Raw genomic sequence first — 26,574 nt, 5'->3', positions numbered from 1 at the left:
GCCTTTGCGGCTATATGGCCGGCCGCGCGCGTGGCGGTGCAGGGCACGCAGTGCGCGCGTGGCAGCGGACATGGCCGCCGTTGGCGACTCGACTAGGGGGTGGCTGTGCGAGGCAGTGTGGCGCCGGAGGTGGCTGAAAACGGGACGATGACTAGTGGGAGTTGCGTATCTGCTGACCTCGACGTTTCGACTATCAAGAACAGCGAACGAGCAACGGACGAGGCCTACGAGACCGCAGCAAGCACGGCAGAGCCACAGACAGCAGTCGAGAACGAGAGCCGAGAGCGAGAGCGAGAGCGAGCCACACAGCGACAACACACATAGAGAAATGCCGAGATGGCTGGCCAGGTCGTCAGTCGCTGGACGGCCTATGGCGCCCGGGTCACGCCCGGCGTCTCCACGGTGGCCGTGATGATGCTGACGAGCTCGTACGTGCGGGCGCGGCATGCGGCGGGCGACGCCGAGACCGTGTCCGGGGGCGCGCAGGCACTGGTAGTGCTGTTTGCGCTGACGGCGGCGGCGACGCACGCCTGCGTCGTGGGGTTCACCCTCCGGGCGATCTACGCCCTGACAGCAGTGTACCAGGGAGTGTTGGCACTGGCGCTGCAGACCGCGGCGGCGCGCGGGCGGCGGCCGGCCGAGGACGAGCCGTCGGAGGTGGTGCACGTCGTGGTGGTGCCCAACTACGGCGAGACCCTGCACACGCTGCGGCAGACGCTGGCGGTGCTGGCCGGGCACGGCCGGGCCCGCGCGGCGTACGACATCGTGCTGGCCATGGAGGCCGCCGAGGGTGGCGCGGACGGCAAGGCCGCCCTGCTGGAGGCCGAGTTCGCCGGAGCGTTCCGGCGGCTGTCGCACACCATCCACGCGGTCGCCGCCGGCGAGACGCCCGGCAAATCGGCCAACATGGCGTGGGCCGCCTCACAGATCGCGGCGGACGCCGCGTACGCGCAGGCGCGCGTGGTGGTGACCGTCATCGACGCCGACACGCACTTGCTGCCGTCGTACTTTGACTACATCTCGCGGCACCGTGCCACGCACGGCCACCGCACGCTCTACATCCCGCCCGTGGTCTTTGACCGCAACTCGAACGCCGTGTCGCCGCTGGTGCGGTGCGCGGACCTGCTGTGGTCGTCGGCGACCATTGCCGGGCTGTACCGGACGTCGACCATCAAAACGCCGACGTCGGCCTACTCCCTGCCCCTCGAGCTCGTCCGCGACGTCGGCGGCTGGGACACGGACGACGGGGCCGTCGGCGAGGACCTGCACATGTTCCTCAAGTGCTACTTTGCGACCGCCGGCCGCCTCGACACCGTCACGGTCTTTTCGCCGGCGTCGCACTGCAACGTCGAGCCCGCCGAGCCCGCGCTGCCCGCACTGCCGGGCAGCCCGCTGCGCGAGCACCTCGACGCGTGGCTGCGCCAGACACTGCTCTCCAACAAGGCCCGCTACACCCAGGCCTGTCGCCACACCTGGGGCATGCTCGACGCCGGCTACACGCTTCGCGGCGCGGCCGCGCTTGTTGCCGCCGCCCGCGAGCCCCTGGACCTCGAGAAGGACGCCGAGAAGGCCGGCGACCGGCGGCCGCTGCCGACCTGGTCCCTGGTCGTGCTCCTCCACCGGATTTACGAGGCGCACTTTCTGCCGATCCACTATCTCATCTACGTCGTCGCATGCTCGCTGTTCCCGTTCCCCGAGGACCACTCGCCGCTGGGGCCGGTGCTGTCGGCCGTGGTCGGCGCGCTGATGGGCATGCTGAGCGTCCTGCGAACGGCGGCGTTCTTTGGCGTCGTCGTGCAGTTTTTCTGCTACGAGCGGTACCACCGGCTGGCGCTGGTGCTGCGCCGCCGCCAGGTGTACGACGCCCTGGCGGCCGCGCGTGCAGCCACCGCCGGCCGACCGGTGGACGACCCGGCGCGCCGGGCGGCGCACCGGCTTGAGAGCGGCCTGCACGATGAGGCGTTTGCCGAGCGGTCGCTGCGAACGAACCTGCTCGACTACGTGCTGTTTCCGATCGCCGGCGCAGTCTTTGGCGCAATTCCGACGATGCGCGCGCAGGCCCTACAGTTCTGGACGACGTCGCTCGTGTACGAGGTGTCGGCCAAGCCGTAGGGCGCGCAGGGAGTCGACGGGGTCGGCGCGAGCGGAAGGGCCGACCGGGCCTGGCCGCCGCACGACCCGCAGCGACCCGCAGCAGCGCCGCACGACCCGCATGCTCAGCAGCACCCGCCTGAGCCACCCGCATACGACCCCGCAGCGGTCAGCTGGACACTCGTCCGCCCATTGGGCATGTACAATAAGAGTTGAGCGGAATTTTTTATTGTTTTAATCTATAATCCTTCGTAAATACTATTATATAAAATACCGATGAAAATGCTCCAGACCCATGAGACATGCAAGCAAAAACGTTCGAGGAACGCAGTCACCCGCTACTATAATACACATTGCTTTTTTACTGTTTTCGGAACTCGCTCAACACAGGGTATATAGCCTGGACGTCAGTATAACCGAACATAAAAAGGCCGGCGGCCGCACTTACCTCGAAAGCAGCATAAATCTCTTCTCGGACCTTGGCACCCGTCAGAACAATCTTGCCCGACACGAAAATCAGCAGCACGATCTTGGGCTTGACCATGCGGTAGATGAGACCAGGGAACAGCTCGGGCTCGTACGACGAGAAGTGGCCGTGGGAGAAGGCCAGACCCTCGAGACGAATCGGGAACCGCACGTCACACGAGCCGACAATGTTCTGGATCTTGAACTCCATGAACTTGGCGTTGAAACCAAGCTTCTGGATGATCCGAGCGTACTTGCGCGACGCCAGCTTCGAGTCGTCCTCGCTCTTGGCACCCGTGACGACCATCTTGCCGGACGCGAAGATCAGCGCGGTGGTCTTGGGCTCGCGGATACGCATGATGACGGCCGCAAAACGCTAGCACGTGTTATTACACCGCTCAACAAACATCGGCCGCCCGTGCGACCGGGGCCAAGGCTGGCCCCGGAAGCAAGCTTTACGCACGGGCGCGCACCAGACTGCATACCTTAGGGTTGTACTCGGCGTTGCGAGCATGCAGCGCAATGGTCTTGAGGTCGAGCCGACACTCCAGGTTGACCGTAGCCACGATGTTTCTTGACACGTTAGCAGCGTGTCCACAACAGCCGCGAGCGGCGCCGCGAACTTACTGAAGAGTCGGAACAATCCCCGACACGCTCATGTTGCTGCCAGGCGCAACCCCCGCAGCAGCCACCGGCGTCGCCGGCACGATATCGGTCGTAGGCTTGATGTCGACATCTTTGCCCGGGAATGACGAGTCCGACTGTTCCAACGACGCAGTAATGTCCGGCGACGCCATGGGGAACGAGAGAGAGGTAGGCGCCACAAAAGCCTTGGCTTGAGCGGCGGTACGAGGGACATTCAGTGAATTAAGTTGATTTTCCATAATGTACAATGAGTGGGAAATGACGGAATGCTTTGGGTGAATGGAACGCTATTCAGTTAATGTCATACGGTATCAGTGTCGCGTGCAGTGTGCCAGAGTAAAACAAGTTAATGTCACCCCGGTCTTTGTCTGTCAGTTCTTCAAGATCTCGGATCTGGCCAATGTCGCAAAAGAGCCGAGCAAGAACAGGCGAGAGTTCAAAGAGACAGAGATCAGATCTTAAGTATGTAGAATGAGAGCACGCGACGACACACTGCTGCAGGACAGAGTGTGGGAAGCGTTATTGAAGACCGCAGGACAGAACCACGAATATCGGCCCGAGGGGGACAACGCCGGTATTATATATGTGTTGGGGTTAGGGCATAACGGCTGATCTTTTACTCTTCTTTTGCCTTCCTGGGTACGCGCTAGACACCTTATTGGGTTAGTGTCCTGCCTAATGAATTTTATATCTGCGCATGTTCCCGCTTGCAGCTAGCGTTCCACTGGCTCGCCCCCTTTGGCGCCTGCTGCCAGCGCCGCCCAAAAAGTGTGGCTGGGGCCACCGGTCTGCTGCGCAGCGCACCGTGCACCTGTCGCCGCAGCCCGCCCAGCCCGGTGGCGCCTTCGCGTCGCGCGCGATCTGGCCACCCTGGCCGCTGCGCTGTGGCGGTGCGCACAGCCCGCCGGAATCCGCTAGCACGCTTAAGGTTCGTCTCGGGGCCTGCACCCACGCGAACGGCAAGGCCTGGCCGAAACGGTCCATCGGACCGTCGTTTCGCGCCGCGACGCCTTGCGATCCCTGCCCATCCTGTCCGCCTGCAGCCGACGCCAGCGCCAGCGCCGCTCCACTGGGCCAACTAGCCCGGCGCCTTGCTGGACCGATGGTGATGGCCTGCATGGCCCTGCTGGTCTCTAGGCGCGGCTCGCCGGCCCGGCGCACCCGCCGCGCGCTACCGCCGCACGCCGGTCGCACGCGCCGACGATTTCTCCGATCGCGCGACGCGCGGGGCGCCGTCCGTCCACGCTCTGGCCTAGCCGGCCCCAGTAGCGCGGTCAGCGGTTCCGTCTAGCGCCATCTGCCGCTGCCGGCCGCGCCCCAGCGCGTGTCAGGCGCGCTGCGCTGCGCGCACGAAAACGGCCATCTCAAACCGGCGGCTGACGTCGTGCATGCGCTCCACTGCCCTGGGCCGCGACAGGAACCTGCAGCAGCGTTCCAGCCGCGCGGCGCACCGCCCCGCGCGCACCGTCCCGCAGCGTGGCTCCCACGGGCCGTCTGCCGGCCGGCCCGCCGCCCTGTTCCTAGCCGGTGGCGGCGGCGACTCTGGCTGCGTCCGGCCTGCTCAGCCGCAGCTTGGCTGCGTCGCCCGGCCTGCCCCGCCTGCCCACTGTGAGTCAGGGCCCCAGATCAGCGCCCGGACAACAGATCGCTTGGCCGGACCGCGGCGGTCGCGCCCGGCCCGTCCGGCTCGCTCGGCACGCGCACTACCGCCCGTTCCAACCCCGCGTCGCGGCACCAGCCGGCGTGCTGCCGTTGTGCACCAACCCCACCGAATTACCGCCTCCTGTCGATCCCACCCGCCGCCCGCAGCCGATGCCGGACGGGCCACACTAACAGGGCGCGGCGTTGCCCCTGGACCAGGTTGCAGGGTTGGCGCTACGCAAAACAAACAAGGCGAGGCCTCCTAAAATAGTAGCCTTTGCTAAGCACACCAGCCCAATCAGGGGCCTGCAGGTGCTTGATGTCCCGCTCGGGAAGGTCGCGGACGCGCTTCGCGCGCTGCCTACGCGTAAAGTGCGCGCCAGCCGAGATTACGTTTCTTAGTGGCTGCGTCAGGACTGGGGCCGGCCGCGCCTCTTCAGGCCGCCTGCAGGCAGGGCCAGAGCAGCCCTCGCAAACGGCGGCACGCGTGTGGTCGCGTTCGCGGCCGCACGCGTGAGCGCCGCGTCCCGCGGCCGCGGCTGCCGCACCGCCACAGCCGGCTGCCTGATTGTGGCCGCGGACGGCAGCCTTGATCCGCACAGACGCTCGGCTGTTGCGCAAACGCGCAACCTGGCAACGCGAGAGCACGCGAGCGCGAAAGCACACAAAGCGCCGCGACCGCGGCTACGAGCATAAGACGACTCAGGCACCATTGAACTAGAATATACAAAACATTCAGTAATACAAGACCATAATACAACGTAAGCTATAGACACAACAGACTTTTGTAGACCTCTACGAGAAGTAGCAGGAACCGTAAGACCGCCGGACGGCCCAGAACCCACGAGCGGCAACCGGCGTGTACAGCCGGCAGACCGCTAGATCGGGCGCGGACAGGGCCCAGGACAGGCCAGGACGGGTCCGCCGAAGCGGGTCGAATACCGGCAGTGCGGCAGGGGCCCGTTTTCGGCAGACCCGCCCCACTACGGCAATACCTACCAGGAAGGACCGCGGCCGGAAACGAAGACGAAGAGGCAAAAACGACAAAATACAACAATAAATCAAAGGCTGAGCGTCCATCCGGGTGGATCTGTAATTTAGGGTGCCCGCTACTCGTCCTCGTACTCGCCGTCCTAGTTGTCCGCGGACGCAGCCGGCTCGGCCGGCGGCGCGGGCTCAGCCGCGGCCGGCTCGGCCGGCGGCTCGGCAGCGGCAGGCTCGGCTGGCTCGGCCGGCGCAGCAGGCTCGACCGGAGCGGGCTCCGAGGCAGCGTCACGGACGGGCGAGCGCGGAGTGCGCGAGCGCGAACGGGTGCGCGAGCGGACCGGCGTCGGCGAGCGCGTGCGCGAGCGGGCGCGCACGGGCGAGCGCGACCGGCTGCGCGAGCGCGACCGGTCGCGCGAGCGGTACTCGTCGTCACGGTAGCCCGAGCCGCCCGAGCCGTAGTACGGGCGGCGGGCCGGCGGCGAGGCGCGGCGGTACGGCGAGCGCGAGCGCTCGCGGTCAAAGCCTCCGGTGGCCTGGCGTCAGCACGGCGCGCGCGGCACACTTACGTCCTCCTTGACGGACACGGACGCGCCCTTGACGGTCTCGCCGTCGAGGCGCTTGATGGCGGTCTCGATGTCGTACGAGCGCTCGAGCTCGATCACACTGCGGTCAGCGCGGCCGCCACGGAAACGTACCCAGTGCCGTCTCTGCTTCTAGCCACATCAGTAAACAGAATGTCGACGTCGGCGAGGCGGGCAAAGTCTTTGAGGTCCTGCCAGCTGCAGTCCGGCGGCAGGCCGGTCACGGCCAGGCGGTAGCCGGAGCGACGCGGGCGGCGGTCGCGGGGGTCGCGGTCGCGGCTGTCGCGGCCACGGCTGAACGAGTCACGGTCGCGTCTGTCGCGGGGGTCGCGTTCGCGGAAGTCGTCACGGCGGCGCTGGACTCGCGCAAACTCCAGGAGCAGGCGGCTTCCCATGAAATCCTTACCGTCTGTGGTCAGCCCGGGCCGGCCCGGTTCACTTACTAAATTCTGCCCGTCAGTCCCGCGCGCTGCGCCCACTTACCATCGACCGCATCCTTCGCGTCCCGCGGGTTCTCGAACTCGATGAAGCCCTGCTGGTCAGCCCCGCCGCGAGCAGCCACTTACAAAGCCCTGCATGAGCTTGATCTCGAGGAGTTTGCCGTAGCCCTTGAAGAGATCCTCGATGTCCGCGCGCTGGACTGCACCGTCAGCACTCTCCGCGCATGCGCGCCAACGTACCATCGCGATCGATCGGACGGATGTAGAGACGGACGTCCGAGTACTGCGACGACATCTCGATTGTAGATTGCTTCTGCCGGGTTAGCATCCATCGCGCCGCGCGACGCGCGCCGCCGGTAGCTGTGCCCTGCACGATGCCGCACGGCCACGCGCACCGCCCACGCCCACCTACCTTGACCCTGATGGAGAAACTTGTGTGATTGCAAGGGAAAAAGCCCGTAGATGGCGGCTTGAGGTCGTAGCGAAGAACAATACAAAATTTTCTGCTAGGGCTAGGGCTCCTGATTGAGTTTGGCGCAGTCCGAGCCGCACGCACGTGACAGCACGCCTGTTGGTCACGTGCTATGCACGTGACTCGGGCAAAATCTGCGTCGCCGCGCCCGGATCGGACGACGAACCCAGACGACAGTCGACGACGCGCACGACGCCGACAAGCAAGATGCCGTCTCTGCCGAAACCCAAGGTGCGGTTCCCGCGCGGAACGGCGGCCGGCGCCGCCGGCCGTGGGCTGCCGCCGCGGATCCCGGCCGGGTCTGCCGGCGGTCCGGGCGGCGCCGGCACGGCCGCCCCGCTGACGCCCGGCCAGGTGGCCCAGCGCGACATGCGCAAGCGGTTCCTGATCGCCGCAATTGGCGTGTACGCGGCAGGCGTGGCCGGCGCGGTCTACTACTACTCGTCGCAGGGCGCGCTCAAGCCGGACGAGTTCGTGCAGCCGGCGGCCCGCGACACGGCCGAGACGTACGAGAACATCTCGGCGCGGTACGACTCGATGGTCAACCGCGAGGAGCTGTTCATGGGCCTGTCGTGGTGGCGCAGCACGGTCGTGGCCGAGGCCAGGGGCGACGTGCTCGAGATCGCCTGCGGTACCGGCCGCAACGTCAAGTACCTGAAGCCGGACCAGGTGTCGTCGGTGACGTACGTGGACGCGGCGGCCGGCATGCTGGCTCAGGCCGAGGAGAAGTACAGGGCCGAGTTTCCCGGGTCGACCAAGGCCCGGTTCGTGCAGCGGCGGATCGAGGACCTGACGCCGGCCGAAGGCACGTACGACACGATCCTGGAGACGTTCGGCGTTTGCTCGCACGAGGACCCGGTCGCAGTGCTGTCGCACCTGCAGCGGCTGCTGCGGCCCGGCGGGCGCATCCTCCTGCTCGAGCACGGCCGCGGCACGTGGGACTTCATCAACCGCATCCTCGACAAGGAGGCCGCCCGCCGCGCCGAGCAGTGGGGCTGCCGGTGGAACCTCGACATCGGCGGGCTGGTGCGCGACAGCGGGCTCGTGGTCGAGCGCGAGGACCGGTCGCACTTCGGCACGACGTGGACGATCGTCGCGCGGCGGCCGGGCGACGAGCCCGCGCCGCCGCCGCCGCGGCGGTGGCTGTGGTAGATAGAACAAAACGTTGGCGCTCGGCGGGCGCGAGGCGCCGGCGCCGGGCGCCCAAAATCAAGCTAAAGTGTACAGAGCGTCGGCGGCGGGCCGCCGGCGGGGCGTGGGGTCCATGAGTACCGGGCAGGCCGGCCCGGAGATGCAAGAGCGGCGCAGGCCGCGGCGCGGCGCGCCGCCTACAAGATCGTGCAGCACGTGGACTGCGTGCTGGCTCCGACCAGCAGGCTGGCGCGGGTGGCGGCCTCGAAGATGGCGTCGACGCCCTCGCCCGTCAGCGCCGAGCACTCGAGGTACTTGCGGGCGCCGATCTGGCGGGCGACGAGCTCCGCGTCGGCCGGCGTCACCGTGCGCTGGTTGCGCGCCCGCAGCTCGTCCAGCGTGCGCGAGTCCGCCCGGAGATCCTTCTTGAGCCCGACCAGGATGATGGGGATGTTCGGGCACAGCTCCGAGCACTCGGTTATCCACTGGCCGTCAGCGCGCCCGCGCGCGCACGTACCTTGCTCGTCACGTTGTCGAGCGAGTCCGGCGTGTCGATCGCAAACGCGATCAGGATGACGTGTGCCTTGCTGTACGACAGCGGTCGCAGACGCTGCGGTCAGCGCGGCCGCGCCGCCCACGTACCTCGTACTCCTCCTGGCCGCTGCCGTTAGCGCGCGCGCGCCCGCCACTTACGCTGTGTCCCAGAGGGCCAATTGGACCGACTTGCCGTCCACCCGGCAGTCCGTCACGTACGTCTCAAACACCGTCGGCAGCTGCGGTCAGCGCGGCCGGCCGCGCACTTACATGTTCCTGCCGTCAGCTGCGCCCCGCGCCGACCTACCTTGGGGAACTCGCCGAGCGTGAACACGCTCAGCAGCGACGTCTTGCCGCACGCCCCGTCGCCCACGATCACCAGCTTGCTGCCGGTCAGCCCGCTCCCGCCGGCACCTACCGTCGCACCACGTCCCGCGAAGCCATCGCGTCTGCCGTCAGCACGCCCTGCCGCCCGCGCCCGTACCTCAGTCGGCTGCTTGATTCGATCGCACGCTCCGCCGTGAAAAGACCTCGCAGCCTGGTGATGGCTGCGCCCGACCCGCAGGACTAAAGGGGGCATCATGGCAGGGTAACCGCCACTCCTGCCCAGCCTGGCCAGCGGCCGCCGCACGCGGTCGCGGCAGGCCGCGCACCGCCGCAGTGTGGCGCGGCGTCGGCGGCGATCGCGCTGCGTCATCTCGCGCCGCACCGCCGGCCGCCGTGCAGCGCCGGGCAGCCGCCACAGCGCGGAACCGCCGCCGGCCAGCGCTTCGGTCTGTCTACGACGGCCGGCTCGTGGTGCGCTATTTCCGCGACCATAGAGATTGCGCCGATAAGTCAGCCTGTGCGGGAGCCGTCAGAAGCTGTGCCGCGACGGCGACGTCAGTGGCCTGCGCCATGCGCGAGCTACGACGGAAATAGTGCCGAGTGTAGGCTGGGACGCCGGCATCGGCCGGCGGATCTTGGGCGTTGCGCGCGGTAGCCGACCAGGGCTAGACCGCCCCAGAGCCGGGCCGGCCAGTGCCTGGCGTGGCGGACACGGCGCCGGCCCAGGGTCCGCCGGCGACGGGGGGCGCGTGAGCGCGCGAGCACGCTGGCTGCAAGGCGAATGTTTGGTAGAGTCGGTCGGCCGGCTGCCGGTGCTGCGCCCGCGCGCGGCGTTGCGGCCGCCGCGAACCTTGCCGGCCGCCGGAGCCGGGCTAATCCAGCTGCCGGGCGGCCGCCGCGAGCGCGGTGGTGGCCGCGAGTGTGCCGGCAGCGGCGGCGCGGGTCGCGCGGTGGCCGGCCAGCGCGCCAGCACGCCAGCATTGCGGCGCGACCGGCGGCCTGCGACTGCTGCGCAGCCACGAACCGGGCGGGCACGGGCGCTGCACGCTGCGGCCACTGCAGCCGCGGCAGAGGACGTGCTCGCCGGTCAGCCGGCCGCGGCTGAGCCGCTAGACGCCCGCACGTCATGCGGCTAGACGGAACATGCGTGTTCAGTGCAGGCCGGCGCAGACGGTGTGAGTCGCGGCGGACGATGCGGCGACGCGGCGGTCAGCGGATCCGCTGGCGTACGGGGTGGGCTGCTGCAGCGTCCAAGCGCGCTGGCGCCGGCGCCCCAGAGCAGCCACGGTTCCGGACTACGACCCAGGCGGGCGGGACAGCCTGCGGCTGGGTCCAGCAGGCCGGACACCCGCGGCTCAGAGGCGCCACGCCCGACGCAGCGGATCGGCGAGACACGCCGGGCCGCAGGTCAGGGGGGTCGTATTGTCGCATGCGAATTAGGGCCCGGGATTAGGGGTCCGGACCGGGTAACCATGCGACGCTCGTGTAACGTGAGCATGCGGCGGGGCGCCGGCACGGCCGCCCGCGCGTGCCCGCGGCCGCGGCCGCGGCCGCCGGCGCCGGCGACGCGGCGGCCGTCCGCGGGCGACCGCGGCGGCTGCGGCTGCGGTGCGGATGCGGCGAGGCGCCGCGCGACAGCGCACTTACGCCCCAAGTGTGTGGGCTTCCTGCAGTTGAAGCCCTAAACCCACCCGCCAGCGGCGGCAAAACTCACCGCCAGAGCCGGGCGACGTGGTGCGGCGCGGAGACGGAAGGGAATATCATATCAAATTTTTGAGCGCAGAAAAAAAATACTTCATTCGACCGCAGGACCCAGGTCTGCATGTTTCCAGGAGCCGCGCACAGGGTTCCGCTTCGCATCCGTCGATAAGAGACCGCAAGGTAGGGTCGCTGGCGGGCCGGCGCGGGCGTGGGCGTGGAATCGGGCCCGCGCGGGGCGCCCACAGGTCACGGCAGCGCTGACCAGCAGACTGTGCACAGGTTCCGCAGCAGCGGGCCGCCCAGACATCCATCCACGAGCGCGGACCATCGGCGGTCCGGCACAGGCGCCAGAGAATCGTGCTCGGCGCGGCGACGTGCCGGAGCAGACAGTGCGGCGCGCAGGCGACCGAAGCGCCGCACACACATCAGCGCAGGTAGACGCCCGCCACGTGGGCTGAGCACACCATGGCGTCTGCGACAAGCGCAGAGGCCGCGGTCGGTGCGGCCAGCGCGGGTGGCGCGGCCGCGCGCGAGCCGCGGCCAGCGGACGCGGCCGCGGAGCCGGCCGCGCCCGCCCCCAGCGGGGCCAAGAAGAAGAAAAAGAAGCGGAAGGGCGGCGGCGGCGGCGAGGGCCTCGGCGGCGGTCTGCAGTCCACGTTCACGTTCTCGTTCGACAACGGCCAGCTGATCCCGGACCACGAGTACCTGCAGTCGATCGTCATGCACGCCGACGAAGGCGCGTACGGCGCGGCCGGCGGCCTGCCGCTGCCGGCGGGCGCGAGCGATCTGCTGGGCGCCGCCGGCGTGGCCGGCGACCTCTCGGAGGACGAGCGTGCGTACGCCGAGGCGGCGCTGACAGGCGCGCCCAAGAAGAAGAACAAGAAGAAGAAGAAGAAGACGGCGGCGGCGGCGGATGCAGCCGAGCGCGAGCCCGAGCCCAAGCCGCTGGCGTCACAGAAGCCGGCGGACCGGATATGGAACACCAACACGAGCGAGGAGCGCGAGCGCATCAAGGACTTCTGGCTCTCGCTCGGCGAGGACGAGCGGCGGTCGCTCGTCAAGGTCGAGAAGGAGGCCGTGCTGCGCAAGATGAAGGAGCAGCAGAAACACTCGTGCTCGTGCTCGGTGTGCGGCCGGAAACGCAACGCGATCGAGGAGGAGCTCGAGGTCCTGTACGACGCCTACTACGAGGAGCTCGAGCAGTACGCGAACCAGCAGCAAAAGTACGGCGGCGTGCCGCCGCCGGTGCTGCAGCCGCCGTACCGGGCGCTGTCGGCGCACGCACACCACGCGCCGCTGCCGCCGGCCGCGCGGCTGCGCGAGCTGCCCGAGGACGAGGAGGAGCTCGAGGAGGACGACGACGAGGACGACTTCTCCGAGTCGGACCAGCCGCCGGACATGGTCGGCCACGACATCCCGCGCGAGTTCTTCAACTTCGGCAACTCGCTCACGGTGCAGGGCGGCATCCTCACCGTGGCGGACGACCTGCTCAAGAACGACGGCAAGAAGTTCATCGAGATGATGGAGCAGCTGGCCGAGCGGCGGATGGCGCGCGAGGAGGCACTGGCCGCCCCGGACGACTACGACGACGAGGAGTACGACGACGAGGACGACGACGACGACTACGACGACGAAGACGACGACGAGGTCGACTCGATGAGCGAGGAGCAGCGCATGGAGGAGGGCCGCCGGATGTTCCAGATCTTCGCGGCGCGCATGTTTGAGCAGCGCGTGCTGACGGCGTACCGCGAGAAGGTCTCGCAGGAGCGGCAGCGCAAGCTGCTCGAGGAGCTCGACGAGGAGAACCGGATCAAGGAGGAGCGCGAGCTCAAGAAGCTCAAGGAGAAGGAGAAGAAGAAAGACAAGAAGCGGCTGCAGAAGCTGGCCAAGGAGGAGGAGAAGCAGCGGAAAGAGGCCGAGCGCGCGGCGGAGGAGGCCGCGCTGCGCAAGGAGGAGGAGCGCAAGGCCGAGGAGGCCCGGCGCAAGCGCGAGGAGCTCCGGCTACGCAAGGAGGCCGAGCGCCGCCAGCAGGAGGAGGAGCGCCTGCGCAAGGAGGAGGAGCGCAAGCGGCGCGTCCAGGAGGAGCGCGAGCGCGACGCCGAGCGCGAGCGCAAGCGCAAGGAGAAGGAGGAGGCCGAGCGCAGGCGCCGCGAGCAGACCGCGGCCAAGGAGCGCGAGCGCGCCCAGAAGGACAAGGAGGAGCGCGAGCGCCGGCAGCAGGAGGAGCGCGAGCGCCGGCAACGGCAGGTCGACGAGGAGCGCAACCGGACCGAGCGCGAGCGCCACGAGAAGGAGATCCGCGAGGTCGCCGAGCGGCTGCGCAAGGAGCACGACGCCAAGCGGCTGCTGCAGCAGCAGAAGCACGAGCAGCTGCTGCAGCAGCAGAAGCACGACGGCCACCAGTCGCACGCGCACGAGCGGAGCCACCACGCGGCGGCGAGCCCGTACGGCACGCCGGCGGCCCACAACAGCGCCAACCACACCGCGCAGCAGGCGCGGTCGGCCGCGCCGGCGCCGCCCGCGGCCGCGCCCGCCCCGCCGCCCGCGCCGCCCGCGCCGCCCGCGCACGCGCCGCAGCTGTCGCAGCCGTTCCCGCGGCCGTTCCAGCAGTCGTCCGGCGGCAGCTTTCCGTCGCCGCGGCAGACGCCGTCCTCCCAGCCCTCGCATCCGCATCCGCACCCGCATCCTCTCTTGCATTCGCCGAACCCCTCGGCGGCCCCCGGGCTCGCCAAGCCCACCTCTCGCATGCCGCTGCTGGCGCAGCAGCAGCCCGGCCACGCGGCCGCGCCGAGCTCGCCGCAGAGCCAGCTGTCGGCCGCGGTCGGCGCGCTGGCGCTGGACGGCCCCAAGCCGGCGTCGCCGTCGCCGGTCGGCTCGCCGCGGCCGGCCGGCCACCTGCCGGCCCAGCGGCCGTTCGGCCTCGACTACCCGGGCCTGGCGTCGCCGGCGGCCAGCTCGCCGATGCTGCCAACCAGCTCGTCGCTGCTGACGGCGCACCACTCGGTCGCGCCGCCGCCGCCGCCCGGCATCTCGCTCGGCATGTACAACTCGGGCGCGCTGTCGGGCACCGGCGTCTACCGCGGCTTCGCGCAGGGCGCCGCCAGCGCGGCGCCGGCCGCACCCGGCCTGGCGCCGGCCGCCGGCGGCCTGCCGATCGGCGGCAGCAACCGCTCGTCGTTCATCATGTCGGACTTCCAGAACTCGCCGGCGTCGACCCACAGCCAGCTCTCGTCCGCGTCGCCGATCACGGCCGGCTTCGGCATGCTGCCGCTCGCGCGGCCCGCCAGCGGGCTCGCCAACGGCGCCATCGACGCCGCCGGCCCGCCCGGCATCGGCCCGGACGCGCGCGCGGCCGCGGGTGCGCCCGGCGCGCCCGCCGCGGCCTCGCCCGTGCCCTTCAGCGGCCCCGACCTCGGCGTCAGCGCCGTCGGCGCCGCGCCCGCGTCGCCCAAGTCCAAGCCGATCGCGCGCCCCCAGCCAATCCAGCGGCCGACGCCGGGCGGCAGCCTGCTCTTCGAGGCCCGCGAGCCCGTCATGGGCTCCCGCGCGCTCTACAAGGAGGACGACGAGCTCGACGACGTGTCGTTCCGGCCCCCGCCGGCCAAGGCCGGCATGTTTCCGGCCGCCGGCCCGCGCTCGTCGCTCTTCGGCCAGTCGAGCTTCTTCCCCGACGTCGGCAGCATGTCGCCGCGGCCCGGCCTGGCCACGCTCGGCGCCCGCGGCCTCGACGCCTCCCCGGCCGACAGCACCTGGAACTACAGCATCGGCATCCCCAGCGCGGTCTCGTCGCCGCCGACGTCCACGCCCTGGCTCAGCGGCTGGGGCGCGGCGCCGAACGCCGGCAAGAAGTTTTAACGAGCCTGACGACCCCCTTTGTTTCTGATATCACTGCCGTTCGTTCTACTGGAAAATGGGTTTTGTTTTGTGCTTTCGACTCTCCATGTTCTCTTTGGTGTCTGTGTTTCCGATTCCTGTCGCCGGCCGGGCTAGAGCCGCGGCTGCTGCGGACTGTAACTACAAATAAAAAATAAGCCAACCCGGCGTAGATTGTGCGATATGTACATGCCGGCCGGCTACGCCTGGCTCGGCGGCTCCGGCTTCTTCCAGTCGTGGTCCCACACCTTGTTCGGCGGCGTCTCGGTCGGGATCCGCATCTCGCGGGGGAACCGCACCGTCCGCGGCCGCACCGTCGCCTCGTAGAACAGGAACGCGTCCGTCTTCTCGAGCTCTGTGCACGCCGCCTTCATCTTCTCGTACTGCTGCTCGAGCTGCACCTGCCGCGCCTGCCGCTTCTTGCGCTGGAACAGCTGCCACGCCCGGTGCACCGTCCGGTGCCGCAGCAGGTCTTCGAACGAGTACTTGAGCAGCCGCGGCTGCTTGCGCGTGTGCGTCACCAGACTCAGCATGTTGACTGCCGTCAGCGCGCCCGCCGCACTACTTACCGAGACGCGACCGCGCCACCTCGTTGCCGGCCGCTTTCTTGCGCTTGCCGCGCGTGAACAGCAGCGAGCCGCCGACGTTGACTGAGTCGACGCCGGTCGCGGCTGCCAGCAGCGATCCGGCAGGATGCGTCTTGCCGAGCGCCGTCAGCCGGCCGGTCCAGCTGCCAATGGCACCGAGCCCGGTCCGGGCGACGCCCGCCTTGGCCGAGAGCAGAGGAGCGATCATGTTGTAGACTGTTGAGCGGAACGGGCAGCGATGCAAATTTTCTGGATGGGAGCCGCGTGGTGTGGCGGTTAGGGCACCAACTGCCACGCCCGCGCTGCCCGCCGCGCCACGACAGCCTCCAGCGTGGCGCATAGCCGCCAGAGGCTCACCCGTGGCGGTGCACGAGCCTCCGGCGGCGACTCCGTCGAGGGTGGCTGCCCTGCGGGCAGATCGGGCCCGTGCCTGTGGCGCATAGCCGCCCGCAGGGCGCACCCTCGACGGAGTCGCCGCCGGAGGCTCGCGCACCGCCACGTATGATCCTGTGGCGCATAGCCGCCCGCAGGGCAAAGCCTCGATGGAGTCGCCGCTCGTGCACCGCCACAGGCGAGCCTCCGGCGGCGACTCCGTCGAGGGTGGCTGCCCTGCGGGCAGATCGTACCCGTGCCTGTGGCGCATAGCCGCCCGCAGGGCGCACCGTCGACATAGTCGCCGGGGCCTGGGCACCGCCACACAGCGCCGCGATGAGCGTGGCGGTGCGTCTACGTGCGTGCGGGCTCTACGGACGTGAGCCGCATCGCGTGCGGCTCGTGATCCACCAATGCATGTATTATCCGGCTCGCGGTTACGCTGTCGTCAGCGCGCTCCAGGCGCAACTTACTCAGATAGTACTTGGGGCCGTCGCCGCCCTCGGGGCAGGTCCAGTTAATGTCCTGGGTGGGCACCTTGATGTCGCTGCGGTCAGCGCGGCCAGCGCAGAACTTACCAAGTCTTGCAGTGGATGCAGTTCTGGGAGTTGATCTGGAAGCGCACGCCGTGGTCCTTGGACGCGTCCTCGACGTACTCGTACACGCCGGCCGGACAGAACCGGTTCTCGACTCCCTTGTAGGTCGGGTACGAGGCCGCGGTGTGGGCGTCGAGATCGTCGACCTTGAGGTGGACGGGCTCGTCGTCGTCGTGCATGGTGCCGGTGCGGGCAACGCTGGTCAGGAGGTCGAAGGAGAGCTTGCCGTCGGGCTTGGGGTAGTCGATCGGCGCGAACTCGGCGGCCGGGCGCGTGGCGGCAGCGTCGGTCGAGGGGTGGTGGAACGTCCAGGGCGTGCGGCCGCGCAGGACGAGCGTGTCCAGGCCCGAGTACATGATGCCGCCGTAGAGCGCGAGCGGCGTGTGGAAAGACGGGCGCACGTTGCGGACCTCGTGCAGCTCGCGGTAGACCCACGAGTCCTTGAAGGCCTGCTCGTAGGCGTCGAGCGCGATGGGCCCGGCCGCGTCGGCGACGAGCGCGTCGAACGCGGCCTCGGACGCGAGCATGCCCGTCTTCATGGCCGTATGCGTGCCCTTGACCTTGGGCACGTTGACGAAGCCGGCCGAGCAGCCGATGAGGGCGCCGCCGGGGAAGCTGAGCTTGGGCACCGACTGCAGGCCGCCCTCGTTCAGCGCGCGCGCGCCGTACGAGATGCACTTGCCGCCGGTGAGCACGTCCGCGTAGACCTTGTGGTGCTTCATCTTCTGGAACTCCTTGTACGGCGAGAGGTACGGGTTGGCGTAGTCGAGGCCGACCACGAGGCCGACCGAGACCAGGCGCTCGCCAAAGTGGTACATGAACCCGCCGCCGTAGACGTCCTTGGACAGCGGGTAGCCCATCGTGTGCACGACCTCGCCCTCGCGCCAGTTCTCGGCCGGGACCTCCCAGACCTCCTTGATGCCGATGCCGTACGTCTGCGGGTCGACGCCCTCGCGCAGGTTGAACTTCTTGGACACCTGCTTGGTGAGCGAGCCGTGGCAGCCCTCGGCAAGGAGCGTCAGCCGCGCGCGGAACGCCATGCCCCGCTGGAACGTGTCCTTCGGCCGGCCGTCGCGGGCGACGCCGACGTCGTTCGTGGCCACGCCGCACACGGCCCCGGCCTCGTCGTACAGCACCTCCGAGACCGAGAACCCGGGGTAGACCTCGACGCCGAGCTCCTCGGCCTGCTCGGCCAGCCACTTGACAAACTGGTTCAGGCTGACGATGTAATTGCCCGTGTTGTGCATCTGCGGCGGCTCCGGCAGCGGCACCGCCAGCTTCGCCGTCAGGAACCGCATGCTGTCGCTCGTCACCGCCGTCACCGGCGGCGGCGCGTCCCGCCAGTTCGGCAGCAGCTCGTCCAGCGCACGCGGCTCCAGCACGGCGCCGGACAGGATGTGTGCGCCCATGTCGCCGGCCTTTTCGAGCACCACCACCCGGATCTCGTGCCCCTTCTCGGCCTCGAGCTGCTTCAGCCGGATGGCCGCCGCCAGGCCCGACGGTCCGCCGCCCACGATCACCACGTCGCACTCGTCCTCGTCGCGCGGCTGCTGCAGGATCTCGAGGTCCTCTGCCGACAGTCGTGCGACCGGCGCGGCCGAAAATCCACGCACCGTGGCCGGCGCGCACCGCGCCGCCGGCCACGCCACCCGGGTCAGCGCCCAGCTACCTGCCCGCCAGCCCGTTCGCCGTCCGATCGCGCGCACCGCGACCGTGCTGGCTCTGACTCGCGCAGACAGGACCGACATTGTTCTGGCGCTCTTTGCTGCGTCTGTCGCTCGATCTGGCGCTCGCGGTCCTTATCACAGTCGGTGCCTCTTGATCGGCCCTGGAGGTGTTTCAGTAGAGTCCGATCGCCGTCGTGGTGGTGATGGCCGCGACGTCGTTTGATCTTTTTTTTCTCGGCGTAGCCCTTTGTGCTTAATTACCGAATTTGCTTGTCTAGTTTGTCCGGCGTGAATGACTCGCCGAGTCAATAGAGTAAGGTTTGCTGGCCAATCGCAACGCTCCAATGGTCAGCACCTCGGCTACACCCCAGCCGGCCGCCCTTGGCCGGCGACGGACCTAAATACGCGGGCGGGCGCCGGCCGTGACGGCGGCGGGGGGGCGCGAGCCGAGGCGGGGTTGAGCCGCAGACGCTGCGGCGCCATGTGACAGCGGGTCACGTGGGAGGGCTGCGGGCGTCAGCCGCACGCTGTGCGGCGGCGGCCAGGCCGGGGCCGACGGTGGGCCTCTGGGGCGGCTGGGCTGGGCGTGCGGCGTGCCATGAGCCGCACGACGTGCGGCTTTGTCTCGTGATCTGACGGGACAAGGACGCGCGGCGAGCCGCAGAGTGTGCGGCTTATGCCTCTGGGATGGTAGCCTGCGACCCGGCGCGCGCACGAGCCGCATGCGATGCGGCTCTATCCCGTGACCCGGCGCGACAAAGAGCGCGCGGTGAGCCGCACGGCGTGCGCGCCGCACTCCGTGCGGCGTTGTCGCCGCTCGCGATCTGCCAGTCCTGACAAAGAGCCGCACCAGCCGCACGGCGTGCGGCTCACACCGTAGCCCCTGCCGCACGACTCCACCGTCGGCGGAGTCCGCGCCGGAGGCCCGCCAGCCGCATGCCGCGCGGCTCGCGGCCGCCGGCGGCCGCCGATGTCGTCTGGACTCGTGGCGCGCTACTGCGTCCCGCCGGCAGGGGCAGCCGCAAACATGCGGAATGATAGGAGGCGGCGGGGCGATGCGACGTGAGGCTGCGCGTCACACCAACGGTCCGGCAGCAGCGTGCATGCGCGTGCATGATCGGGACCACGTAACCGGCAGACCGGTGCCGATGTCGCAGACGTGCAGGAGGCGGCTGTAGCGTCGCACAGGCGCAGCGCCGCGGCGGCCAATCGGACGGGCACGCCGGGTCCGGCTGGACGGTGCCTGGACGTGCCTGGGTGTCTAGGTTACCCGGCGGGTGTTGCCAGGGCAACGAAGTGGCTTGTGTGGCGCGCGCCACACGGGTGACGTATGGTCCGTGCGCCGGGGCATCGTGTTATGGCTATTGATTTATTTTATTCACTACGGACCGGCACTCGAAGCCCAGAGGCCGGCACCGCAAACTAAATCACAAAACAAAAAACAGGGCTCGTTTAGAAGCCAAAGAAGAACATGGCAGCGGCCGTGATGGCGAAGGTGCCCATGGCCGAGGCGGCAACCACCGGAGCGGCACCGACCTGCGGGACCTCAGGGATCGTCGTCGGCACGGTCGTCGGGATGACGATGCCGGGGACGGTCGTGTTGGCCGCAGGCGGGACCGGGACGGTCGAGTTCTTCGGCGTCAGGGTGGTCGGCACCGGCGCAGTCGTGACCGGGATCTTGGTCGCCGGGGGCACGGTGCTGTTGCCAGGCACCGGGACCGGGACGGACGAGGCCGGGGGCACAACGCTCGACGGGACCGGGGTCACCGGGGGCACGGACGAGGCCGGGGGGGCCGTGGTCGCGGGCTCCGAGGTGACGGGCTCCGTGGTCGGCTCCGGGGTCGGCTCAGTGGTCGGCTCCGGGGTCGGCTCGGTGGTCGGCGCGGTGGTCGGCTCGGTGGTCGGCTCAGGAGTGGGCTCGGTGGTCGGCGCCGTCGTGGGCGGGACAGTCGACTTGGACGAGCACGACGTCTTGGTCGTCGGCTGGGGCGTCGGCTTGGACGAGCACGACGTCTTGGTCGTCTTCTCGGGCTTCTTCCAGTCGGGCTTCTTGTCCTTCCAGTCGGGAATCTTCTCCTTGGGGTCGGGGATCTTCTCCTTCCAGTCGGGAATCTTCTCCTTGGGGTCGGGGATCTTCTCCTTCCAGTCGGGGATCTTCTCCTTGGGGTCGGGGATCTTGCCCTTGAGCTTCTCCTTGAGCTTGTCCTTCAGCTCGCCCTTCTTGCGCTCGAGCTCCTCCTTCTTGCGCTCGAGCTCCTTCTTCTTCTCCTTGAGCTCCTTCTTGGGGTCCTTCTTCTCCTTCTTGGGGTCCTTGTCCTTCTTGAGCTTGTCCTTGAGCTTCTCCTTCAGGTCACCCTTCTTGCCCTTCTTGGGGTCCTCCGGCTTGTGGGGGACCTCGGGCTTGCCGAGCTCCTCGCTGAGGAGGTTGACGGCGTCCTGCTGGGCGACGTCGAGCTCCTCCGAGGAGAGAGCAATGTCCGACGCGTCACGGGGGACAAGGTGAGCCTGGGCGACGTTGCTGGTGAGCAGCGCCATCAGGACGAGCGAGGGGGCAGTAGGTAAACGCATGTTGACGGTTGGTATGTATATAAGATATAGAAATATATACGGTATATATATCTAGATTGCTGTAGATGGTCTTCGATTAGGAGCGAGTCTCATGGCCGGAGAGCGAAGCCGTTTATATATTCGGCGGCTCGGGCGCGAGAGCTGTCATAAGACCGGAGACAACGGTGGACAACGGCGAACAACGGCGGCTGAGAGCATTGGCGCCGTTCCGCCCGGTGCCGCCGTTGTTGGCACACAATGGCCGCGGACAAAGCCGACACGGCCCCGAGGCCGGCCCGCGCCGGCGACAAAGCCAGGGACACAAAGATCTTTGTCGGCGAAGTCAATTGACAGGGGAACACGCTGTTCGAGATCGGTACCTGTCTTGACGCGGTCCCGAACAAAGACAAAGTTCTTTGTGTTTGTGGGGTAAAGACGCGATCGCGTCAAGAAAGAACAGCGATGGCGCCAGGCACAGACCGGCAATTGGCGCATTGGCGACCGCGAAGACGATCTGGAGCGTGGCGGAACCGGTGCTGACAGCCAGAGGTGGCCGGACGGCCGTTTGGGCGGGATGTGCGGCGGTGCCGTGGGGGCCACATGAGCCGCACTACGTGCGGCGCTCCCCCCTGCAGCTGTCAATGCGATCCATGCAGGGCACTGTCGCACTGGCGGTTCGCTCCGACAGGTTGCATCGGCCGCACCGACCACATCGGTATCGCCGGCACGGGCCCGGCGCAGCAATGGCCGTGTGTGCGAGTGCGCCAGGCGCCCGCCATTATGGCGTGCGAGGCCGCTATAGCGCGTGGCACCGTGCACGCCCAGCACCCCGGCAGGCCAGCCAGCGCACGGCCCGCCGGGGTAGCAGCCCATGGCACTGGCAGGGACTGTGAGTGGATCAGGTAAGCCGCCACCGGCCCGGCGGTCACAATGGCACCATCACAAAGGCACCGTCACAGCCCAGCGGCTGCGACTAGAACACAGAGCCGCCGTGACAAAGGTGGCCAACGTGGCGGATCACGGGTCCGATCACAGGACCGACAGCGTGCACAAAGACCGGGCCGCGCCGAGGCTGTCGGTGTCGGCGCGGACACTCTTTGTCCTCCCCAGCCGCGCGGGCCGCGGCCGCCACCGGCCGGCAGGTGCCGAGGCCATTGTTGCGGCCGACAGGCGGCCGGCACGGGCGCCGCAGCGGGGCCGGTGTGCCGGGCGTGCCGGCGTCTGGACCGCGGCGACGGGCGCGGACAGCCGCTTGGACGCGTTGCCGGGGCAACCAACGCGCAGACACGTGACTTTGTTTGTGACGCGCTACGCAAATTCCGGCGCCGCGCCCACCCGCGCGCTCGATTCGGCGCCCGCATTCCGGCCACTAGGCCGTCCTGCAGCTGCGCGTCTAGCGTCGTGCTCGGCGCGCGACCCACGCCCGTGGACCGAGCCGCGCGGATTGCGGCCGGAATGCGCCCCGCGGCTGGCCAGCCGCGGCCCGTCACGCCCCGTCACGGGTCGCGGCGGGCGGCCTGGCGGGCGGCCGCGGCAGGCACGTGCCAGCCGCAGCCGCCGCCGGCCCCGCTCCGCCGGGCGCCGCCGCGGCGGCGCCCCAGAACCGAGATTGACGCGTCGAGAAAAGGGGAGCCCGCCGTCGGCTGCGGACGGCTGCAGCCGCCTGCAGCCGTCTGCGCGCCGCCGCAGCGCGCCCGACCCGGCTAGCGCGGCGCACGCCGGCTGCATCTGGCGGCCGCTCCTGCACGCGCGCCCGTCCGCGCCCGCTCGCGCCCGGCCGGGCGCTGCCGCACCAGTCCTAGCGCGCTCCCATGCGTCCGTGAGTCCACGCCCGCCACGCCCGGCCCGGCCTAGCGCGCTGTTCTTGCCAATCGCCCTTTAGACTTTTCCAGCCGACCTCCTTTTATTTTGTTTCCTGCGCTAGCGCGCTGCGCGCCCTACGGCCCGCCTACGCCGCTTACGGCCTGTTCTGCCATTGTCACGTCCTTGCGCTGTCCCACACCGCCCTATCCTCGCCGCCGGCCGCCGGCCTTGTGTTACAGCCCTTTTCTGGTCGCACGCCTACGCATTTAATTACCGTTGGCGCGTGTGCCTGGCCCCATTAGGCTTTATCTCTATTTTCCTGTGTTTTTTCTCTGTCTCTTTTGGGTTTGTTTTTGTTATTATCTCTGGCCAAATTACCTGTTTCATTGGATTCCCGCACGCACGTTGTTGTGTTTTGTTATGCATCCAGCTAGCGGTGCTAGCAAGACACTGGCTCCACGAGCACCCGCTAAAGTCGTGTGCCGTGTCGGGGTCGCGTCGACGCTCCTTCCCCAAAATTTGGCGTAGTTGTTGCAGCTCCTGGTTCTGGTTTTGGAGAGATCCCGTAAGGGTTGGGTAGGTTTGGTGGTTCCCTAAATACGTGGACTCCGCCTCCCTTTCTTGCCGGCTTACCTGCACACGCGCAACCGGCGTGGACACACCGAGAGCGCGGCATACAGCTTCGAGCGGCTTCCGTTTGCAGACAGGCAGGCAGCGCACGCAGCGCACGCAGGCCACGGTCTAGAAAGGTTCACAGCGTCGGCCGGCCCTGGACGCTGATGTGGATGATCTGCGCAGGAACGAGCGAGTGAGAGCCAGAGCGCGAGGTCAGCACGCGAAACAGAGCGCGCGATGGCCATTCCTGCGAGCCGGTCCGCGCAGTACGCGGGCGAAGCCGGCGGCGCGGGCTACGGAGCGCCGGTGGCCGGGATGCGGCCGTCCGGCCGCGAGGCCGTGCGGTTTGGCGACTACATCCTGGGCTCCACCCTGGGCGAGGGCGAGTTTGGCAAGGTCAAGCTCGGCTGGCGCAAGGACGGCAAGCAGCCGGAGCAGGTCGCCATCAAGCTGATCAAGGTCGAGAGCATCCCGCCCAAGTCGTCGCGCGAGGCCAAGTTCCACCGCGAGATCTTTGTGCTGCGGCACCTGCGGCACCCCAACATCGTGCGGCTGCAGGAGATCATCCGGAACGACCGGTACATCGGCATCGTGCTCGAGTACGCGTCCGGCGGCGAGCTCTTTGACCACATCCTCTCGCACAAGTACCTCAAGGACTCGTCCGCGTGCCGGCTGTTTGCCCAGCTGGTCTCGGGCGTGGACTACCTGCATTCAAAGGGCATCGTCCACCGCGACCTCAAGCTCGAGAACCTGCTGCTGGACCGACACAAAAACATTATCATTACGGACTTTGGCTTTGCGAACGTTTTCAACCCGGACGATATCATGAAGGGCCGCCACCAGGCGGACCTGATGGCGACCAGCTGCGGCTCGCCGTGCTACGCGGCGCCGGAGCTGGTTGTCAGCGACGGCAAGTACGCCGGCCGCAAGGTCGACGTGTGGTCGTGCGGCGTGATTCTGTACGCCATGCTGGCGGGCTACCTGCCGTTCGACGACGACCCCGAGAACCCGAACGGGTCCAACATCACGCAGCTGTACAAGTACATCATCTCGACGCCGCTGACGTTCCCGGAGTACGTCAAGCCGATGCCGCGGGACCTGCTCCGCCGGATTCTGGGTACGTATCCGCTGCGGCGGCCGCTGACCGCCAGTGCCGGATCCCGCCGCGCGCGCGGACCTGCTCGAGGTGCGCGCCCACTCGTGGCTGCTGCCGCACGCCAACTTCCTCTCGGTCTCGCCCAAGCAGTGGGAGGACATGCTGGCGCCCGACAAGGCGCAGCCGCAGGCGACCAAGGCCACGCTGGGCCGGTCCAACAGCGTGCGCGAGAACATGGCGCACCCGAACGTGGGCGTGCGCGCGCCCGTGTCGCTGGCCGAGAAGCACCGGTCGTACCAGCAGGCGTCGGTCCGCGACGACCACCACAAGGCCAAGGCGTACGACTTTGGCCGCAAGTCGGACGTGGACACGATCACGACGCAGATGCAGCAGACGGAGCTCAAGGCGGCCGCGGCCGCGGCCGTGCCGTCGCCCAAGTACGACAAGCGGCACACGGTCCAGCTCGAGTACACCAAGCCGTCGACACACACGCCGCGGATGCCGACGCAGGAGGTCCTGCGCCAGCCGGCGGGCAAGGCGTCGTACCGCGACAAGAAGCCCGTCGGCGCGACGATCTCGGTGGTCGCCGACCCCCGCCGCGCGAGCGACATCGCCGTCGCCGGCTACGCGGAAAACACGTCGCCGCAGCAGGCCGCAGACAGCGCCCACGGTAGGTCCTACGCCCCCGCCAGCAAGCCGGCGCCGCCCGCGCATCCCGATGGTAACTCCGAGGGAGCGCTCGCCACGGTCTCGGAAGATGAGGTGCCGCCGTCGCCCGCCGTCGGTGCCGCGATCGACTACTCGCGGCCGGCGGGCGCGCCGAGCGAAGTCAACCTGCCGCAGGCGCCGGCACAGGCGGCCGCCGCCCACTCTGCGGCCGCCGGGCGTGCCGTGCCCGACCAGCCCGTGCACAGAACGACGAGCTCGAACAAGCGGCCCCGTCCTCTGTCGCTGCAGCTGGCCGGCGAGGGCGTCCTCGCCGGCGCGGCCGGCACTGAGCGGGACCCTGTACATAGTTTTGATTCTGACACTCGCGCAGCTCCAGACCTCACGCATGCTGCCATGGGCCCGCCGTCCGGCCACCCGCCGGCCATCCAGGAACGGCCCCTCAACGAGATGGAACCGAAGAAGCTGCAGACCAAGCCGTCGAACGCGCCGTCCGAAACGCCGTCGAGCAAGGCCAGCGCCTCCGCGCCGGGCTCGGCCACCTCCATGGGCCCGCCGCCGCTGCCCGAGGGCCGCGGCCACCGCGGCCACCGCCGGGCGCAGTCCAGCATCGGCTACAACGCCGAGAAGTTCTTCGGCCGGATCCTCGGCGCGTCGTCGACCAACTCATCGTCGACCAACGTCGCCGCGTCGGCAGCTGCGCCGCCGCCCGCCGAGGACGCCCGCCAGCTGGCGGTGCCACCCGCCGCCAGCGTCTCGCGCTCGGCCTCCAAGAAGAGCACCATGTCCAAGCCGGAGACGTCCCAGCGCAAGCGCTACAGTCTCCTCAGCTACTCCAAGTCGACCTCTCGCAAGGACCCGCCCGTGCGCAAGCCCGCGCCCGTCGAGCTCGAGAAGCCGCGCCCGCCGCCTGCCGACGTCCACAAGAAGCTCGACGCCGACTCCAGGAACCCCGGCATGCACGGCTCGGCCGCCAAGCGCGTCATGTTCTTCTTCCGCCGCCGCGGCGTCAAGGGCGGCATGACCGACTAGCCGCCGCGAGGACAGTGCGGCGCCCATGCTTTTCTTTTTGCATCTATGCGTCCAAGGGGTATATATATTAATTAATATCTACATGCTTTGGCTGGCCTTTGCGCCAGCACGCTCACTTTGCGGACGCGCTTTCTATTCTCTTTGGTTGTCCGATTCTTGATTCCGTTCAGTGTCCGTTCTGCATTCGGCCGTGGTAGGATTTTGGATGTTGGTTTTCAAATAGGGCATTGTTTACATATCATTTCTTTGATTCTTGCCAGGACATCTAATATCTGGGACACTGCTACAGCTGACGGCGCGTGCGCCGATGCCGGCCGGCATGTACATAGAGGAATACGACGCTGTCGAGGTGTATTCTACGCTGGCGGCTGTGGGCCGACACTTAATAGACAATCAATTCAGCGCATGTGGCGGGCGAGCCGCGCGCCTGTGCTGGCGCCGCACACAATGCGGCGCGCTGTTGCTCGGCCTTCTCCGGCGTGCACGCGTGCGGTCTACTTGCACCGCCACAGGCCCGTCTCCGGCGGCGACTCCGTCGAGGGTGGCTGCCCTGCGGGCAGGTCATACCCATGCTTGTGGCGCATAGCCGCCCGCAGGGCGCACCCTCGACGGAGTCGCCCCCCGCGGCGCCCCCCCGGGGGGGGGCGCGCCGCCGGCGGCGACTCCGTCGCGGGGGGCGGCCCCGCGGGCCGGGCCGGCCCGGGG

At 68.5% G+C, this 26,574-nt stretch overlaps 12 protein-coding genes across 12 annotated transcripts; 4 read left to right on the top strand and 8 right to left on the bottom strand.

Moving 5' to 3' along the window:
* Positions 1–135: 135 nt before the first annotated feature.
* On the top strand, positions 136–2,376 carry V1510DRAFT_423251 (glycosyl transferase family group 2-domain-containing protein). Its single transcript, XM_066934915.1, has one exon. The coding sequence runs from the start codon at positions 337–339 to the stop codon at positions 2,110–2,112; it is 1,776 nt and encodes a 591-aa protein (XP_066786717.1). The 5' UTR covers positions 136–336; the 3' UTR covers positions 2,113–2,376.
* Positions 2,304–3,819, bottom strand: V1510DRAFT_423246 (uncharacterized protein). Its single transcript, XM_066934914.1, has 4 exons — positions 3,184–3,819; positions 3,042–3,129; positions 2,540–2,932; positions 2,304–2,491 (listed from the first exon to the last, which is right to left on the bottom strand). Exons 1-4 carry the CDS (start codon positions 3,438–3,440, stop codon positions 2,453–2,455), a joined length of 777 nt encoding a protein of 258 aa, XP_066786716.1. The 5' UTR covers positions 3,441–3,819; the 3' UTR covers positions 2,304–2,452.
* Positions 3,820–4,362, bottom strand: V1510DRAFT_423243 (uncharacterized protein). Its single transcript, XM_066934913.1, has one exon. It carries the CDS (start codon positions 4,318–4,320, stop codon positions 3,877–3,879), a length of 444 nt encoding a protein of 147 aa, XP_066786715.1. The 5' UTR covers positions 4,321–4,362; the 3' UTR covers positions 3,820–3,876.
* A 1,403-nt stretch (positions 4,363–5,765) lies between these two features.
* V1510DRAFT_279918 (uncharacterized protein) lies at positions 5,766–7,326 on the bottom strand. Its single transcript, XM_066930629.1, has 8 exons — positions 7,259–7,326; positions 7,091–7,160; positions 6,977–7,050; positions 6,894–6,942; positions 6,854–6,859; positions 6,525–6,819; positions 6,396–6,492; positions 5,766–6,362 (listed from the first exon to the last, which is right to left on the bottom strand). Exons 2-8 carry the CDS (start codon positions 7,143–7,145, stop codon positions 5,976–5,978), a joined length of 963 nt encoding a protein of 320 aa, XP_066786714.1. The 5' UTR covers positions 7,146–7,160; positions 7,259–7,326; the 3' UTR covers positions 5,766–5,975.
* A 203-nt stretch (positions 7,327–7,529) lies between these two features.
* V1510DRAFT_370325 (S-adenosyl-L-methionine-dependent methyltransferase) lies at positions 7,530–8,474 on the top strand (the record flags this gene model as incomplete). The annotated part of the gene is made up of 1 exon (XM_066931431.1): positions 7,530–8,474. One exon carries the CDS (start codon positions 7,530–7,532, stop codon positions 8,472–8,474), a length of 945 nt encoding a protein of 314 aa, XP_066786713.1.
* Positions 8,475–8,650: 176 nt separating this feature from the next.
* V1510DRAFT_370354 (P-loop containing nucleoside triphosphate hydrolase protein) lies at positions 8,651–9,431 on the bottom strand (the record flags this gene model as incomplete). The annotated part of the gene is made up of 7 exons (XM_066931434.1): positions 8,651–8,938; positions 8,971–9,063; positions 9,096–9,114; positions 9,147–9,226; positions 9,258–9,263; positions 9,295–9,373; positions 9,406–9,431. 7 exons carry the CDS (start codon positions 9,429–9,431, stop codon positions 8,651–8,653), a joined length of 591 nt encoding a protein of 196 aa, XP_066786712.1.
* A 2,049-nt stretch (positions 9,432–11,480) lies between these two features.
* Positions 11,481–15,051, top strand: V1510DRAFT_449630 (uncharacterized protein; the record flags this gene model as incomplete). Its single annotated transcript, XM_066935797.1, has 1 exon — positions 11,481–15,051. One exon carries the CDS (start codon positions 11,481–11,483, stop codon positions 14,868–14,870), a length of 3,390 nt encoding a protein of 1,129 aa, XP_066786711.1. The 3' UTR covers positions 14,871–15,051.
* V1510DRAFT_423227 (mitochondrial 54S ribosomal protein mL40) lies at positions 15,037–15,776 on the bottom strand. The gene is made up of 2 exons (XM_066934912.1): positions 15,458–15,776; positions 15,037–15,426 (listed from the first exon to the last, which is right to left on the bottom strand). The coding sequence occupies exons 1-2, from the start codon at positions 15,681–15,683 to the stop codon at positions 15,089–15,091; spliced, it is 564 nt and encodes a 187-aa protein (XP_066786710.1). The 5' UTR covers positions 15,684–15,776; the 3' UTR covers positions 15,037–15,088.
* A 508-nt stretch (positions 15,777–16,284) lies between these two features.
* On the bottom strand, positions 16,285–18,191 carry V1510DRAFT_405091 (uncharacterized protein; the record flags this gene model as incomplete). Its single annotated transcript, XM_066932308.1, has 3 exons — positions 16,285–16,289; positions 16,321–16,394; positions 16,426–18,191. The coding sequence occupies 3 exons, from the start codon at positions 18,189–18,191 to the stop codon at positions 16,285–16,287; spliced, it is 1,845 nt and encodes a 614-aa protein (XP_066786709.1).
* Positions 18,192–19,475: 1,284 nt separating this feature from the next.
* On the bottom strand, positions 19,476–20,732 carry V1510DRAFT_423224 (uncharacterized protein). Its single transcript, XM_066934911.1, has 2 exons — positions 20,289–20,732; positions 19,476–20,246 (listed from the first exon to the last, which is right to left on the bottom strand). Exons 1-2 carry the CDS (start codon positions 20,676–20,678, stop codon positions 19,563–19,565), a joined length of 1,074 nt encoding a protein of 357 aa, XP_066786708.1. The 5' UTR covers positions 20,679–20,732; the 3' UTR covers positions 19,476–19,562.
* Positions 20,733–20,822: 90 nt separating this feature from the next.
* Positions 20,823–21,844, bottom strand: V1510DRAFT_440767 (uncharacterized protein; the record flags this gene model as incomplete). The annotated part of the gene is made up of 1 exon (XM_066935618.1): positions 20,823–21,844. Exon 1 carries the CDS (start codon positions 21,528–21,530, stop codon positions 20,823–20,825), a length of 708 nt encoding a protein of 235 aa, XP_066786707.1. The 5' UTR covers positions 21,531–21,844.
* Positions 21,845–23,312: 1,468 nt separating this feature from the next.
* On the top strand, positions 23,313–25,869 carry V1510DRAFT_370341 (kinase-like domain-containing protein; the record flags this gene model as incomplete). Its single annotated transcript, XM_066931433.1, has 3 exons — positions 23,313–24,192; positions 24,227–25,179; positions 25,408–25,869. The coding sequence occupies 3 exons, from the start codon at positions 23,313–23,315 to the stop codon at positions 25,867–25,869; spliced, it is 2,295 nt and encodes a 764-aa protein (XP_066786706.1).
* Positions 25,870–26,574: the final 705 nt, after the last annotated feature.

This window comes from Dipodascopsis tothii, assembly GCF_038497935.1.
Source record: "Dipodascopsis tothii strain CBS 759.85 unplaced genomic scaffold V1510scaffold_44, whole genome shotgun sequence".
Classification (NCBI taxonomy): domain Eukaryota; kingdom Fungi; phylum Ascomycota; class Lipomycetes; order Lipomycetales; family Lipomycetaceae; genus Neoaidaea; species Neoaidaea tothii.
Note: the sequence above shows the minus strand (reverse complement) of the source record. Positions and strands in the feature narration are given on the sequence as shown.

Excerpts from the sequence above, each read along its gene's own strand:
- V1510DRAFT_279918 (XM_066930629.1), bottom strand. The coding sequence starts at position 7,145 with ATGTCGTCGCAGTACTCGGACGTCCGTCTCTACATCCGTCCGATCGAT. Across the intron at positions 6,493-6,524 it reads AGAAGCAGAGACGGCACTGG|TGTGATCGAGCTCGAGCGCT; the intron begins GTACGTTTCCGT and ends CGCTGACCGCAG. Across the intron at positions 6,363-6,395 it reads CCGTGTCCGTCAAGGAGGAC|GCCACCGGAGGCTTTGACCG; the intron begins GTAAGTGTGCCG and ends TGCTGACGCCAG.
- V1510DRAFT_423224 (XM_066934911.1), bottom strand. The coding sequence starts at position 20,678 with ATGCGTTTACCTACTGCCCCCTCGCTCGTCCTGATGGCGCTGCTCACC. Across the intron at positions 20,247-20,288 it reads TCAAGGAGAAGCTCAAGGGC|AAGATCCCCGACCCCAAGGA; the intron begins AAGATCCCCGAC and ends GACTGGAAGGAG.
- V1510DRAFT_423227 (XM_066934912.1), bottom strand. The coding sequence starts at position 15,683 with ATGATCGCTCCTCTGCTCTCGGCCAAGGCGGGCGTCGCCCGGACCGGG. Across the intron at positions 15,427-15,457 it reads GGTGGCGCGGTCGCGTCTCG|TCAACATGCTGAGTCTGGTG; the intron begins GTAAGTAGTGCG and ends CGCTGACGGCAG.
- V1510DRAFT_423246 (XM_066934914.1), bottom strand. The coding sequence starts at position 3,440 with ATGGAAAATCAACTTAATTCACTGAATGTCCCTCGTACCGCCGCTCAA. Across the intron at positions 3,130-3,183 it reads GGGATTGTTCCGACTCTTCA|AAACATCGTGGCTACGGTCA; the intron begins GTAAGTTCGCGG and ends TAACGTGTCAAG. Across the intron at positions 2,492-2,539 it reads AGATTTATGCTGCTTTCGAG|GCTATATACCCTGTGTTGAG; the intron begins GTAAGTGCGGCC and ends ACTGACGTCCAG.
- V1510DRAFT_423243 (XM_066934913.1), bottom strand. The coding sequence starts at position 4,320 with ATGCAGGCCATCACCATCGGTCCAGCAAGGCGCCGGGCTAGTTGGCCC.
- V1510DRAFT_423251 (XM_066934915.1), top strand. The coding sequence starts at position 337 with ATGGCTGGCCAGGTCGTCAGTCGCTGGACGGCCTATGGCGCCCGGGTC.